Source organism: Chanodichthys erythropterus, chromosome 17 (assembly GCF_024489055.1).
Source record: "Chanodichthys erythropterus isolate Z2021 chromosome 17, ASM2448905v1, whole genome shotgun sequence".
NCBI classification, from domain to species: domain Eukaryota; kingdom Metazoa; phylum Chordata; class Actinopteri; order Cypriniformes; family Xenocyprididae; genus Chanodichthys; species Chanodichthys erythropterus.
The window spans coordinates 39,022,908-39,037,696 of record NC_090237.1 but is presented as its reverse complement, the minus strand read 5'-3'; the positions used below and the strand labels follow the sequence as shown (position 1 = coordinate 39,037,696).

The window sequence follows — 14,789 nt, the reverse complement described above, 5'->3', positions numbered from 1 at the left end:
TGTATTCAGCACAAACTAGGCTACCGTAATATGTGAGGAACATGTATGTACATGTGTTTTTGAAGGAATAACATTTATGCGTGGTTATTGATAAAACAAAAAAACTTAAGTCACTGAAATAAAGCCAAAAAAATAATATTATGTATGTGTTCACAAGACTTCTGGGTATTGGAGGACTAGAGTTTTTGCTTCAAAATTATGTAAAAATTATCCTTCCTATTCGTTCATATAAAACAATAGAGAGATTTCAATTTTGTAAGACACTTTTTGTCAAGAAACACAGTATGCGTGGAGGCGTGAATCATCATGAATAATGGGTGATTCTCACCTGAGAAGACAAAAGAATTGCATAATGAGTTGTAATGACCTGCATATTAATGAGGCCTTTCAGTCAGGTAGGCTGTGAAAAAACCCTCTGTGATCAAACATACAGAAAAAACAGCAATACTGTGAAATATTACAATTTAAAATAATAGTATTGTATTATATTCTTTAAAATATAATGTATTTCTGTGATGCAAGTGTCTGAACAATTATATTACCTTTATGGCATTTCATATAGCCTTTTAGCATAAAAGCATGCACATTTGGAGAAATATTGATGGATTCTCATATGTTTATGTCAATTTTCTATACAGAGGAGTAATATTTATTGTCATCACTGTGAACACTGGATACTGTGTTTTCAATTCATACTTGCAGCCGGAAGGCGCTCTGTGCACCTTTAGTCCACAAATGCCTCCTAAAGAAGAACAACCATGTGACTCGCCAGGAACTGAACTAACAGAGGCTTCCAGAAATTGCTAATTATGGCCATGCAAAACACTTTTGAAGATAATACACGATTGCGACGATGTATACATGTATTGCCTCAGAATTTGCGTCTGAATAGCGCTCACTCCATGGGCGTGGCCGCATTAGCGGATAATGAGCTGAATCACGGATTTCTGACATGGCTCTTTTTTTTCATACAGATTACATAAACACAGAATGTTTGTTTTCGATTTGACTTGCACGATTTAAAACTTGAGATTTCAACATTTTTTCACCCAAATCATGCAGCACTATATCAAATTGCCATGTTCATACCATGGTACCATAACGTTTGTGTTTGGGTTAATGATGTGTTGTTGTTGGATAGGCTGTGGAGGTCATTGAGGAGCACTGCGGCGGTTCAGACGCTAAACTACAGAGCCAGAAGACCCAGGCTTTCTTTTCGCTTGCCCGTTTTTCTGACGCACAGTACCAAAGCATTGAAAACTACATGAAGTCATCCGAGTTTGAGAACAAGCATGCTCTACTGGAGAAGGCCAAGGAGGAAGTTGACCTTATGCGGGAGAGGAAGGTCGGCAACAACAGGTCAGCATGAAAATCTTTTTAAGAAATTATTTTGCTCACCAGTTACAGATATACAAAGTGTTAAACATGTCTTTTATTCTTGTGCAGATACACAGTGAAAGTTCAGAGAGAACTAGAGCTGGACGTCAAGGCCTTGGCTAACCTACAGGCCGACCGCAACCGCTTCCTCCTCAAGGCTGTGGAGAACTACATTCAGTGCCTGAAGCTGGGAGAAGAACATGACACCTGGGTGTTCAGACTGGCGTCCCTCTGGCTGGAGAATGCTGATGTCAAAACCGTGAATGTCATGATGGAGGTATGCTGACATCTCCCTAAAGTACAATGTACTGCATCATTCCATAAGAAATAAGAATGGGTTGAGATGAAAGACTCTAAATAGGGTCTGGAATCTACAGATTCTGTGTTGTAATTTGTGTTCATGACTTTATTAGAATGGTGTAAAGAAAATCCCGTCATATAAGTTCCTGCCCCTGATGTACCAGTTAGCTGCTCGAATGGGCACTAAAGTGTCCAGCTCCGTGACACAGGACGTGGGCTTTCATCATGTTCTAAACGAGGTAACCTTCAGCTACTCCTTTTATATTCTGATTTTTAACCTCATAAGTGAAGTCTACCATAGACTCACAACTAAAATATGTTCTGTCATCAGCTGATCTGTTGGTCATCCCTTGACCACCCCCACCACACTCTCTTCATCATCTTGGCACTGGTCAACGCCAACAAGGATGAGAGTTTCTCTCGCAGTCGTACATCCAAGAGCAGCGCCCGCCAACCTTCACCTCTGGACTTGGTATAAAACGCATGAGATCTCATTAATCTGGTCATGAAATAAATAAAAATTTAAGTATAAAAATATACAAAAATAAAATAACACACTGTACATTTAAATTCAAAATCCAAGAACTTGAAACTGATATTTATATATACATTATGCATTTTATCATTTATTCCTAGTGCATACATTTATAATAGTCTTTTACATTTTTGGCAGCATTGGCTAAACATTTGTTATGAGAAGATATTTCTGCATTGCTCTAGGAGGTTTTCATGTCTGGTGATAATGTTTAAATCAGTGGTTCTCAACTGGCTTGGCATTTGACCCACATTTTCCCATGGTCATTAAGCCGTGACCCAAATTTTTAGGAATTTGAATCATGTATTTATTTCTCAAAAATAGTTGATGCACACACACAAGTACTGTCCCACTTTACTTGAAGGGTTAGTTCACCCAAAAATGAAAATTCTGTCATCATTTACTCAACCTCATGTTGTTTCAAACCCATAAGACTTTCGTTCATAACCAGAACACATATTAAGATATTTTTAATGAAATCTCAGAAATTTCTGTCCCTCTATTGACAGCTATGCAAATAACACTTTGACACTTAAACAAGTTAATAAAGATTGTGAAAATAATCCATGTGTATTGAGCGGTGTAGTCCAAATTTTCTGAAGAGATTTGATCGTTTTATATGATAAACAGATTGAATTTAGACCTTTACTCACATATAAACATTGATCAGTGAACATAAACAGAAGCTCAAAGTAAACCGCTTGACTCGCGAGAACAAACCTCTTGCTGAAGCTCAAACGTACTGTGTAACATCAGAATGAACCGCATCAGTAAAACATTTTGAATTATGTTTGTGGTTGTTGTTTTTGTGACTACACACTCCACGACCCACTCAAAACCTTATGACCTTATGACCCACCAGTTGAGAAACAATGGTCTAAATACTCTGTAGAAATCTGAAATTTCTGTCCTGACTAACTTTTTTGTTACTAAATGATAAACCTTCATTAAATGTGTCGTTCTGTAGGAACGGGCTGAGGTCGCTCGTAAGGTCATTGACGTGGTTCGTAAAAAGAGAGCCGAGATGGTCAAAGACATTGAGACACTTTGCAATGCCTACATCACTTTGGCATACATGGACGCCAGTCGCCATAAAACTGAAAAGAGTGAGTAAAAGTCAACCATCTGAGAAAATTCATTTCCTGTCTGTTCCCATTATAATGCAAGTCAGGTTGCACTAATACTTTGTGTCCCAAAAAATTTGAAACAATAAATGTACAAATCCAGTGTTTACTTTATAAGTAATAGACATGTTGGTTTCAGTTCATTGTAGGAAAAAAGTAATGTAATTGCTGTTCCAATTTTTAAACAAATGGTTGTTTTCTTTAATATACAGGAAATATCAATGTCAGAGCCCTTATCCAAACTAACTATCCTCTACTGAGTGATAAGTTAAAGGATTAGTTCACCAAAATGTGAACCTCCTATGTTGTTCCAAGCACAAGTGAATATTCTGGACACTCTTATTCAATCACAATCAAGTTGAATCAGCTCCACAGCAACTACATCAATTTATCCACTAACCATTCAGAAACGTCTAAAAGTTGTAACTTCTTCCTGAGTCTCTCCATCAGTGTCGACTCCGGTTTGAACAATGTAAGGCTGAACACCGTTACTGACAATCCTCATTTTGGCTGCGTGAGATTCTCCAGCTTTGTTGTTATTGAGCTGTTAAAGCTCCGCCCTCTTCTGGAAAGGGGGCGGGAGCAGCAGCTCATTTGCATTTAAAGGGACACACACAAAAACGGCGTGTTTTTGCTCACACCCAAATAGGGGCAAATTTGACAAGCTATAATACATTATCTGTGGGGTATTTTGAGCTGAAACTTCACACACACATTCTGGAGACACCAGAGACTTATATTACATCTCGTGAAAAGGGGCATAATAGGTGCCCTTTAAGATCCATTTTTCACACACAAAATCTGTAATACCTGTACTTTTAAGTCATTTTGGATAAAAAAAAACAGCTAATTGAGTAATTAGTAGTTATTTAATCAGCAAAATTATTGTACGGTTCCTATCAGACTTTTACAATAATAGGGTGCAATAACACTACAGTATTGTGCTTTGGCATGTAAGCTGATAAAGTTGACATGAAATGGAAGTTGTGCTAGTTTTTTTCTATATTGTGATGCATATCTGAGTGAAATGCTTCTCAAACAAGAACAAATGTAGACTTGACTTGAAAAAAGACTTGATTTTGTCCATGGAGAATTGATTGGATGGTTGTGGTTTGCTATTGGTGGATATCATGTGAGTGACAGGTTGCCCTGCCCTCACGCCAGTAAACACATCATCAGAGAAGAGATGTTGATGCAAGAGAGAGGGGAAGTTAATTTGATTATAGATTACAAGGCACATGAATAAAAAAACTGTGCATGAATAAATAAAATTATAACCAAAAATATTGCAATATTCCATTAAAAACAAGAATTTTCAGTTTTTATTTCATGGTGACTTTAAGGCGAGTGGTACTTGTAGAGGTGGAGTCAAAAAGTTAAAAAATGTTATATACTGCCTGCAGACTGTTTATTGTTAAATATGATTGTCTTTTCTGTGCAGAAGCCATTCCTATCCCACCTGAGCAACCCATCATACACATCAAAGACCTCAATGATGTCATCATTCCCACCATGGACGTCAAGGTGACAAATATCACTGAAAGAGAATCTGTTTTCTTTTCTGTCAGAGAGGCCTGTGCTCTGTGTGATGTGGTTACTTGAGTTTGTTACTGTGCATGTGGGCATTTCTTTCAGGTGGATCCATCAGGCAAATATGAAGACCTTGTGACTGTCAGGTCATTCAAACCTAACTTTCACCTTGCTGGAGGCGTCAACCTACCCAAAATAATTGACTGTGTGGGTTCAGATGGCAAGAGCAGGAGACAGCTAGTCAAGGTCTGGTTATCAGAGAACATGCCTTCACCTCTTTTTTTCGTAATAAAAATTCTACATCCAGTAAAAAAAAGCTGATTTCTTATTTCTTAGTTTTTTTGTTTTGTTTTGTGTTTTTTCTGCTGCTTCTTTTTTCAAGTATTTGGACTCTTAGACCCCTAGAGAATCCCTTTTCGCTTGCGTTAGATACAGTGGGGACAAAATCAGCTCGCACATGTCTTAGTCACGGACTTGTTTAAAACGTGTGCAGGTTTGCTCATCAGTGTTTTTTGTAATTGAATCTGAAGTGAGGTTATGTGTCGTGACGCAGGGTCAGGATGATCTGAGGCAGGACGCAGTGATGCAGCAGGTCTTTCACATGTGCTCCACCCTTCTGCAGCGCAATGCCGAAACTCGCAAGAGGAAACTCAACATCCGCCGCTACAAAGTAAAGACACCTTTCATACACTATCCTGATAGCACTATATAACACTTATAAATGTGGATATGTTTCTTAAAAAAGGCATTGCTTCACTTCAGAAGGCCTTTATTAACCCTCTGGAGTCGTTACTTTTATGATGGATGGATGTGCTTTTTTTGGGCTTCAGAATCTGTTACTCTTCACTCCATTTATAAAGCTTGGAAGAGCCAGAATATTATTTAACAAAACTCTGATTGTGTTTGACTGAAAGAAGATAGTCATATACACCTAGGATGGCTCGAGGGTGAGTAAATTATGGGGTAATTTTCATTTTTGGGTGAACTAACTCTTTAATGCCGGCAAATGACCATGGTATAAGCGGGATAATCTACGGCTAGCTGTGCATTAAACGATTTGAATACACAATCTAATGCATGACTTTAGCAGTGTGTGTGCTTACTGGGTCGAGTAAAATAGCGTTTAGAGCTATAATGAATATGTAAATGTGACTTTATCAACACTGAGCCATGTGTTTGTACCAGGTGGTGCCGTTTTCCCAGCGCAGTGGTGTTTTGGAGTGGTGTTCCGGTACTGTGCCCATTGGAGAGTTCCTGGTGGACCCTCAGAAGGGGGCACACAAACGCTTCCGCCCACAAGACTGGCCCAACATGACCTGCCGCAAGAAAATGATGGTCCTGGATTTTATTGTCTTATTTCATTTGTCATCCTACAAATTCATTCTTATAGGCATTTACTATGAATAATCTTATTTAAAAAAAAGATTGTTTATAAAATATTTAGCTTATGTTCTTGTAATGATCCAGGAGGCACAAAGGCTGGAATTTGATGACAAACTTGAGGCTTTCACAGAGGTGTGCCAGAAATTCCGGCCAGTATTCCGATACTTTTGCATGGAGCGCTTCCTGGACCCTGCGGTGTGGCTGGAGAGGCAGCTAGCATACACTCGCAGTGTGGCCACCTCTTCTATTGGTACACGTTCACACATTATCATTATTCTCAAGTTTTCCATTTGACCATAAACTGATTATAGGTGACATGCAGCGAACGTCAATTAACTTTTGTTTGGTTAATTTAAAGACAATTTTCCTTGCCATAATGTCAAATCAAATGAAAGAATGAAGGTGATTCTGATAACACAAATTCATTAAAACACAAAAGAACAACAAAGAACAAGAAAACTTTTTTTTCCCCTCACGTGCAACCTATTGGAAAACCCGGATGAGTCATTAGTTGGGTTGGTAAAATAACGAAATTGTAGCTTTTTAAGTAGAAAATAGTATTTATGTAAAGAAATATATTAAAATAAAAAGTGCACAACTCTTCTTAAGTGGAAGAAAGCTACTTTTTTCCCCGTACGTGCAATTTATTGAAAAGCCCGAATGAGTTGTTAGTTGGGAAATTAAATTAATAAAGTAATAAAGTAAAATAACGAATAATAATTATATAATAACAAAAAATTGTAATAATCCCACCCCCCCGCCCGACATTATCATCGTCCATCGCAATGTTTTACTGTAAACATCGTCAACTGCCAATTTAGGGGACATCGCCCAACCCTACCCCAAAATGAAAAAATGTCCACTCTCCAAAAATTCAAGATAAGGTGCCAAAAATGCTTCTCTACAATTAAACTAAATCTTTTATGACAGTTGCGGTTAATGTGAAATGTGAAATTAATGAAAAGCGCCATTAAACGTTGCATCAGAGCATTATAACCAATCACATGTGAATGCAGTGGCCATTCAGAAGCGTTTAAATTAATCACTGTTGGGGTTTTTTTTATTGCACATGTTCACTGACTAAATTACACAAATACTATCATCATAAACGACAAAGTGCAGATATGATATAAGTAAGGGATTCATTAAAGTCATGGACTGTTATTTGCTCGCTTTCTGTATAGAATTTATTCCCAGTTTTGTTTTTGATGCTACTAAAGTAACTACTGATTTCTAATGTGTAAAAAGCAATAAACAAATAATGAAATGTCTGTGTAGCCACAATATGATGTGCCATTTCTCCAAACACAAAATATTTGATGTATTTTATAAAGTGACATTAATGTGTGAAGATGGCTTCTGATTGATAGTAATTGGTTACATTTTATGTAGGCCTATTTGATGTAAAAGGCATCACAGATACATTTAATGAGAAAATTACAAAGGTTAAAAAAAAAAAAAAAAAGTCCCTGAAAATCAATTCTGGGGGGCAAAAGTTTCTGAGCCCGGTGACATGTCATTTCTACAGGCATCTGGCCTCAGATTTTCCCAACACCTTTAAAATACAATATGCATAGATATGAATGATGTGAAAATAGTGATGTGTTTGTGTCTGACAGTGGGTTACATCGTTGGCCTGGGTGATCGGCACATTCAGAACATTCTGATCGATGAACAGACGGCAGAACTGGTCCACATAGACCTTGGTATGTGTACACAGAAAACTAACACTTCAGAAACTCTTAACTCTTTTTGTGTTTTCATTTTCACCTTCCTCGTCTCTCCTCACAGGTGTTGCGTTTGAGCAGGGTAAAATCTTGCCCACCCCTGAGACGGTTCCGTTCAGACTGTCTCGAGACATTGTGGATGGGATGGGCATCACAGGGGTGGAGGGCGTCTTCCGCAGGTGAGTCTTACGGAGGTGACATTGGGTGTTTTCATACTTGAGTCATTTAAATTCCCCTGTAGTCAATAATTTTATCCCTTAAAACTCATCTTTGATCACCAAAATGACATATTTAAACATTTTTTCCTGTGAAAAAAAAGAACTTTATGCCTTAAAATGGCTTAAATGTCACTTTACACCCTTGCCTCATTTAGTATATATGTGGATCTACGAATATGCAAATTAGTCCCGCCTCAACTCACACCAGCCCAGGGATCCACTCGTTGACAACGTGTGACGTCAGAAACACCAGAGATTTCAAACCACGTTTTTCAGACTGTCTTTGTTCACTGCAGTTTTAAAGAGAAAATACTCAGCAATGGTGTTGACTGATGAATTTGCACATGGTTTGTCTTAAAGCACATTGAAAACACCACACAGACATATAAACAACATTAAAAACTTGATTTTCACCACAGGGGGACTTTAAAAGAATGCATATCATATGTCCTTAGACCCCTGTGGCCCATTGTTGCAAGTGTGAGTTTACTTTGAGCAAACTCCTGTTTTTCGGGCTCAAGAAGATGGATTGGTTTTCAGCGGTGTTCTTTGCTAGAGTAACTACATGGCTCCAGTGCAGGTTGTATTCTGGGTAAGAGATTGGAAACCAAAATCAGCTTTGAGCAAAGTGACATATATTTCATGCAATAAAGCCAATCTCTTGTATCTCTTGCTTCAATTCAAGGCAGTTCAAAGTGAAAGCATTTTAGAGATGATATTGCCTGGCTTTTTGCTGCTACATTTTTTATGAATTCTAACAAAGCAGTATTATGAGAAGGTGAACAACACTCACGTTGTAGAGTTGATGGTCAGTGCTGTATCATCACCAAAGATTAAGCCTTTCCAATGTAAACATAACAAGTGCTAGAAATATATCAAGCACTAGAACACTTGAAAGGGCGCACTACAACATCCGAAAAACCCTAAGAAGAAAAAATCCCAGAAAGCCATGTCTCAGACGCCAATTCTAAGTTGAGCTCCTTTTAATGCAGTCCTGTGCTTAAACGTTCAAATTCACACAAAATTGTCAAAAATGCTTGTCTCCATGAGTAACCTAGTATACACAGTCGGTTATGTCTTTGATTTAAACCCTAAAGGGTCCTTCGGGACAAATTTGGGCAAAATCTTTTTTTGTTTGTTTGTTTGTTTGTTTTTTAAATAGTTTCCTTAATTTGAGTGGGACAAGACTTGGCTACTTTTCCTAAGTTTGCCACCTGAACACACACATCAAATTGGATTTGATTAAAAAATAAGGAAAAACCATTTCAGTTCAGTGTATAAGAAGAACATTAGGCAAGCTTGACCTTCATGTTGGACATCTTACCGAATGCCACTCTTGACCAAGAAGAACATAAAAGGCTGACTTGAGTACACTAAAATTCATTTGATTTCAAACATGTAACAGGACACTGAAATGATTCAAGTGTAAAAACACCAAAATGGGACTCGTGATGTTTTGTGACATTATAATCAAAAAGTATTTTGATTTCTGTGAAAGGAACTGAACAATTATTATGATGTTCTGTAGATGTTGTGAGAAGACGATGGAAGTTATGAGGAGTTCTCAGGAAGCCCTGTTGACCATTGTGGAGGTAAACAGATTAATTTATATCATCTCATGCCTGACAGGTGTCATTCGTCAGGAAATGAATGTTTGATTGTGTGTGTGCAGGTGTTGCTGTACGACCCTCTGTTTGACTGGACCATGAACCCTCTGAAGGCCTTCTACCTGCAGCAGCACGACGAGCAGGCGGAGCTCAATGCCACGCTCAACCCCACGCCGGGTGGAGATGAGATCGACACTCACCGCAAGGCCAGGTAACACGTTCATTTGCTTCTGTTGTTCGTCAGCTGTTTTCTCTGAAATGATGTAACATTAGGGCTCCAGACACTCCAGACATTTTGCAACCTTTTTTCTTGCCGGTGCGAGTAAATTTGGTTAGTCTCAATGGTGGCACCACCACATTACTCCATTGATGAGAGCCACCATTTCTGTTGCATATGAGAAACATCAAAAAACAAAGCTGAGCAGACAGTTCATTAGCTCGGACCAATATTAGACAGCGCAGTGTCGCTCAGAACAGGGTTTACATAAACCCCGCCCCCGAGAACACACAACAAAGGGGGCGGGGCCATGTTGGGCTGCTTTAGAGAAGAGGAAGAGTTGTTGTAGTAGAGTGTTGTTGACATGCCGTCATTTTACACCGGACTGCTTCACAAACGAGGATCAATTCAACACAAAAGATGAACATGACGGCACATGCTAGTGGAGGAGTTGAATCAACTCCACAGCAACTACATCAATTTATCCACTAACCATTCAGAAACGTCTAAAAGTTGTAACTTCTTCCTGAGTCTCTCCATCAGTGTCGACTCCGGTTTGAACAATGTAAGATGAACACCGTTACTGACAATCCTAGTTTTGGCTGCATGAGATTCTCCAGCTTTGTTGAGCTGTTAAAGCTCCGCCCTCTTCTGGAAAGGGGGCGGGAGCAGCAGCTCATTTGCATTTAAAGGGACACACACAAAAACGGTGTGTTTTTGCTCACACTCAAATAGGAGCAAATTTGACAAGCTATAATAAATGATCTGTGGGGGATTTTGAGATGAAACTTCACAGCCGCATTCTGGAGACACCAGAAACTGATATTACATCTTGTGAAAGGGGCGTTATAGGTCCCCTTTAAATTCAGCGCAGAATAGTGTACTAACTGTAACCATGGTATTGTGTCAGAAATAGTCAAATGTTTTTACATTATTAATTTCAGGGTTTGTATAACCTTTTGAGAGGGAAATTCAAGACTTTCAAGTGCTTCACAATTTTCCCAACACTTTCCAAGCTCTAAATATTGTTATTTTTAATGATGACCAAAAATAAAATAAAAAATGAAAATTTTCCTTATAAAAAAAAGTGTTTTTTTTTTATGTGTAACTGTTATTAATAAAAGTTAATTTTATCTGCATCTCAACTCAAGCTTGGAGCTTTACTGTCAAATGTGCGTTTCCAAGAAACAAGCATGTAATATGATTAGTTACTGCGCTTATTAATTAAATTATTTTTATGATTAAAAATACCCCCAGATCAGGTGCTGGTGCCACCATCTGTAGAAACTGCTCTCAACATACATTGAATTTAAGGCACTGAAAATTGTGTTGAGCATAAACAAATATCCTATTACTTCTGATTTTGAGATGTAATATCACTGTTACTCTTGAACATGCCGTTTTGAATGTGGCAAAAGTATACACTGTGAAACAATGCTGTGGAAGAATTTAGTCTGTTACAAATAATCATAAACTACATCTCATGAGCTTTTGTTTTATGATCAAAGCTCTGTAGTTTTCATTCTGGATGCATATAATGCAATGATGATTGTACAAAAATCATTCCTCAAAAGCCTGATGTATCATATTTGATACTCACAATTTAACATGATTTTTCTAAACAATAATGTATGGATAATCTAGTAACCTAAATTGCTTCAATTAGTAAAGATTTGACAGCAAAAAGACTTGCTTTTAATGGTTAAAAATATGAATTATTAATCAGACGACAGAAGGTATGTACTAGATGTTGAACAACAAGTTTTGTCATGTTGGTAATTTAGAGAATTTTTCCATATCAAATATGATATATTAAGCTTTATATGGTTAAAGCAATGTCAACAATATTATTTTGTCATAATTGAGCCACTTAAATTATGATCTGCCCAATGACAGGATTTGGCTGTAACTGCAGTTACAGTATTTTACCTTTGAATGGCAGTATAGAGTTGGGAAAAACGTATCCAGTCCACATCCACTCATCTGAATAAAGGTTTTAAATGAAAACACAGCTTGTGTACACATGTATTTCCCTTGTCCGGTGTGAGGCCATGTTTCTAACAGTCAGGTTTATTTATATAGTGCTTTTCTGCTGGGAAGCGCAGTGATTGTGTGGATGTGTTTGTGCAGTGACAGTCAGAGCTTCAATAAAGTGGCGGAGCGGGTGTTACTGCGACTGCAGGAGAAGCTTAAGGGTGTCGAGGAGGGGACGGTGCTCAGCGTGGGGGGACAGGTAAACCTCCTCATTCAGCAGGCAATGGACCCCAAAAACCTCAGCCGCCTCTTCCCCGGATGGCAGGCCTGGGTCTGATACACATGCCTGACAGCATTATGATTTATATACCAAAGAAAATGACATATAAAACAAGCACTTGAAGAAATAGCAGGTATGGTGGAAATGTCTTATGACTGTATTCTCATACGCTTCGTAATTTGAAATGTTTATCAACTCTGAATGTCCATCTTTAATACATGTTGCACTATTAGCCTGTATATAATTGAATTAAATGAATATATTTAGCGATGATCATTATAGCCTAATGCTTACAGTGAACGGTCTGTTTTTGTAACGTTTTGTTAAAAACATATTTCGAACGATAATGCTTCTGCAACAAATTGAAAACAGATTTTTATTCATTATCTCCACAAGCTTCGAATTGTATGTATTAAATATGAATGTTTACTTAACAAAGGAATTGAAAAAGAGTAAAATTAAACAACATCCATTGATGATCAAAGTTTGGTTGATGTAGTAATGTGCACCTTATGTACAGTACAGATATTACTCATAACTGATTGATCTTTTCATGGCATATTGGAAGCACAATAAATCACGGTTAAACTGTTTGGTTCTCATTCTGTCTTTCATTTCAGTTTAAAACACTTGTGACAGTAATTAGATGACTAATAGTAATATCAAATCACTACAGTAGGAATCTTTCAGTCAACATGTTTTATAACAACAGTATAAATGGGTCATTATACATTAAAACTATATATCTTTTTAATGTCTTTATCTATATCAAAACAATAATAACTTTATTCAACAATTTCTTCTCTTCCCTGTCATTGTCCTTCACTGTTGGTGCAGTGAACGCACTTCAGCGCTTCCAGGTTCTACGTCAGAAGGCCGAGTCATTATTGGCCGATGCTGACGCAGGAGCCGTCCAATAATGAGCCAGCGTTCTGATGCCCACCCTTCACAAACTCAATGACTTCCTTTCTAACATGGAACACAATAAAAGTAGCCAAGTCATTCAAACGAAAATACTGCCCTTCACCATAGCTCTTAATATCCTTCACAATGTTAAATGCATTCATGCTAAGAAAGAAGAATTCATTCATTCAAAAACTACAGTGTTTCCAGACTTTTGGAAGGCACTTTATGTCTGGAGACAGAAGCAGATTTCCCCCCCTTAATGCCCACTACAGTATCCCATGAGACAGTTACCCACATACTGTACCATCTCTGCTTCATTAATCAATGTGTCGGTGCAGTTAATGAAGTTATAAAGAGCATACGAGTCGGTGGAAGGACTGGAGTTGAGCTGCAGAATGATTACAGCTGCTTTAGCTTCATTAGTGGCTTCATGAGGCAAACCTACTTAAAACAGGAGTGGAGAGGCTGTTACATAACTCACTAAAAGACCTGTGTGTGTGTGATTCATTCCCTCTTGATATATCCCAACTTATTTCAGTCAAGAGTATAGCAAGTGCAATAGCCTATTTACACTACTCTTGTAAATAAAGCACATTAATTCAGTATAGTTCAAGCTGCATGATATCATTATATGTGCAACATTGCAGGGCCGTTTTGGCAAATTTCTAGAGCATTTTTTTTTCCTCATCGGTTGGTCAACAATCATTTAGGAAGTTAGCAAATGGCAACTCATCAAAAACCAACCAGAAGCTGAAACTAAACACTCCTCCTGTAAACCAATGACAAAAGTCTCATTACACTGTATTCGGCACAAACTAGGCTACAATAATATGTGAGCAACAAGTACATGTTTGTGTTTTTGAGACAATTTCATATATACATGGTTTTTGGAGAAAGAAAAAAATCATTGAAATAAGGCCTCAAAACACATACTAAACATTTTTTAACAAGACTTTTGGGAACTGTATATTTTAGTCTAGAGTTTTTGCTTCAAAGTGATGTTAAAATCATCCTGCCTACTCCTTCACATAAACAATGTATTGATTTGAAATTTCTAAGACACTTTTTGTTTTAGACAGGTCATATGTGAGAAGGCATGAATCTTCATGAATAATGCTGTGATTCACACCTAAGGAGATTAAAGGGTTAGTTCACCCAAAAATGAAAATTCTGTCATTTATTAATCACCCTCATGTCGTTCCACACCCGTAAGACCTTCATTCATCTTCAGAACACAAATTAAGATATTTTAGTTGAAATCCAATGGCTCCATGAGGCCTCCATAGGGAGCAATTTCCTCTCTCAAGATCCATTAATGAACTAAAAACATATTTAAATCACTTCATGTGAGTACAGTGGTTCAATATTAATATTATAAAGTGACGAGAATATTTTTGGTGCGCCAAAAATACAAAATGACGACTTATTTAGTGATGGCCGATTTCAAAACACTGCTTCATGAAGTTTCGGAGTGTTATGAATCTTTTGTGTCGAATCAGCTGTTCGGAGCACCAAAGTCACGTGATTTCAGCAGTTAGGGCGGTTTGACACGCGATCTGAATCACTGATTCGATACACTGATTCATAACACTCCGATGCTTCATGAAGCAG

The 14,789-nt window shown here is 37.8% G+C and overlaps 1 protein-coding gene across 4 annotated transcripts in view; it reads left to right on the top strand.

Annotated features, from left to right (window-relative positions):
* atm (ATM serine/threonine kinase) overlaps nucleotides 1-14,366 on the top strand; it is a 69,205-nt gene extending 54,839 nt beyond the window's left edge. For 3 of the 4 annotated variants that reach the window (XM_067364996.1, XM_067364998.1, XM_067364997.1), the window contains 15 exons: nucleotides 1,142-1,359; nucleotides 1,447-1,654; nucleotides 1,791-1,916; nucleotides 2,009-2,149; nucleotides 3,180-3,318; nucleotides 4,778-4,860; nucleotides 4,972-5,112; nucleotides 5,420-5,536; nucleotides 6,052-6,201; nucleotides 6,334-6,499; nucleotides 7,869-7,955; nucleotides 8,041-8,155; nucleotides 9,723-9,786; nucleotides 9,867-10,012; nucleotides 12,149-14,366. In XM_067364996.1, the coding sequence (XP_067221097.1) occupies nucleotides 1,142-1,359; nucleotides 1,447-1,654; nucleotides 1,791-1,916; nucleotides 2,009-2,149; nucleotides 3,180-3,318; nucleotides 4,778-4,860; nucleotides 4,972-5,112; nucleotides 5,420-5,536; nucleotides 6,052-6,201; nucleotides 6,334-6,499; nucleotides 7,869-7,955; nucleotides 8,041-8,155; nucleotides 9,723-9,786; nucleotides 9,867-10,012; nucleotides 12,149-12,329 (2,082 nt within the window). In that variant the 3' untranslated portion in view covers nucleotides 12,330-14,366. Of the gene's footprint in view, nucleotides 1-1,141; nucleotides 1,360-1,446; nucleotides 1,655-1,790; nucleotides 1,917-2,008; nucleotides 2,150-3,179; nucleotides 3,319-4,777; nucleotides 4,861-4,971; nucleotides 5,113-5,419; nucleotides 5,537-6,051; nucleotides 6,202-6,333; nucleotides 6,500-7,868; nucleotides 7,956-8,040; nucleotides 8,156-9,722; nucleotides 9,787-9,866; nucleotides 10,013-12,148 lie in introns of those variants that run through there. The other variant, XR_010892144.1, reaches the window with a different exon arrangement.
* The last annotated feature ends 423 nt before the right edge of the window (nucleotides 14,367-14,789 follow it).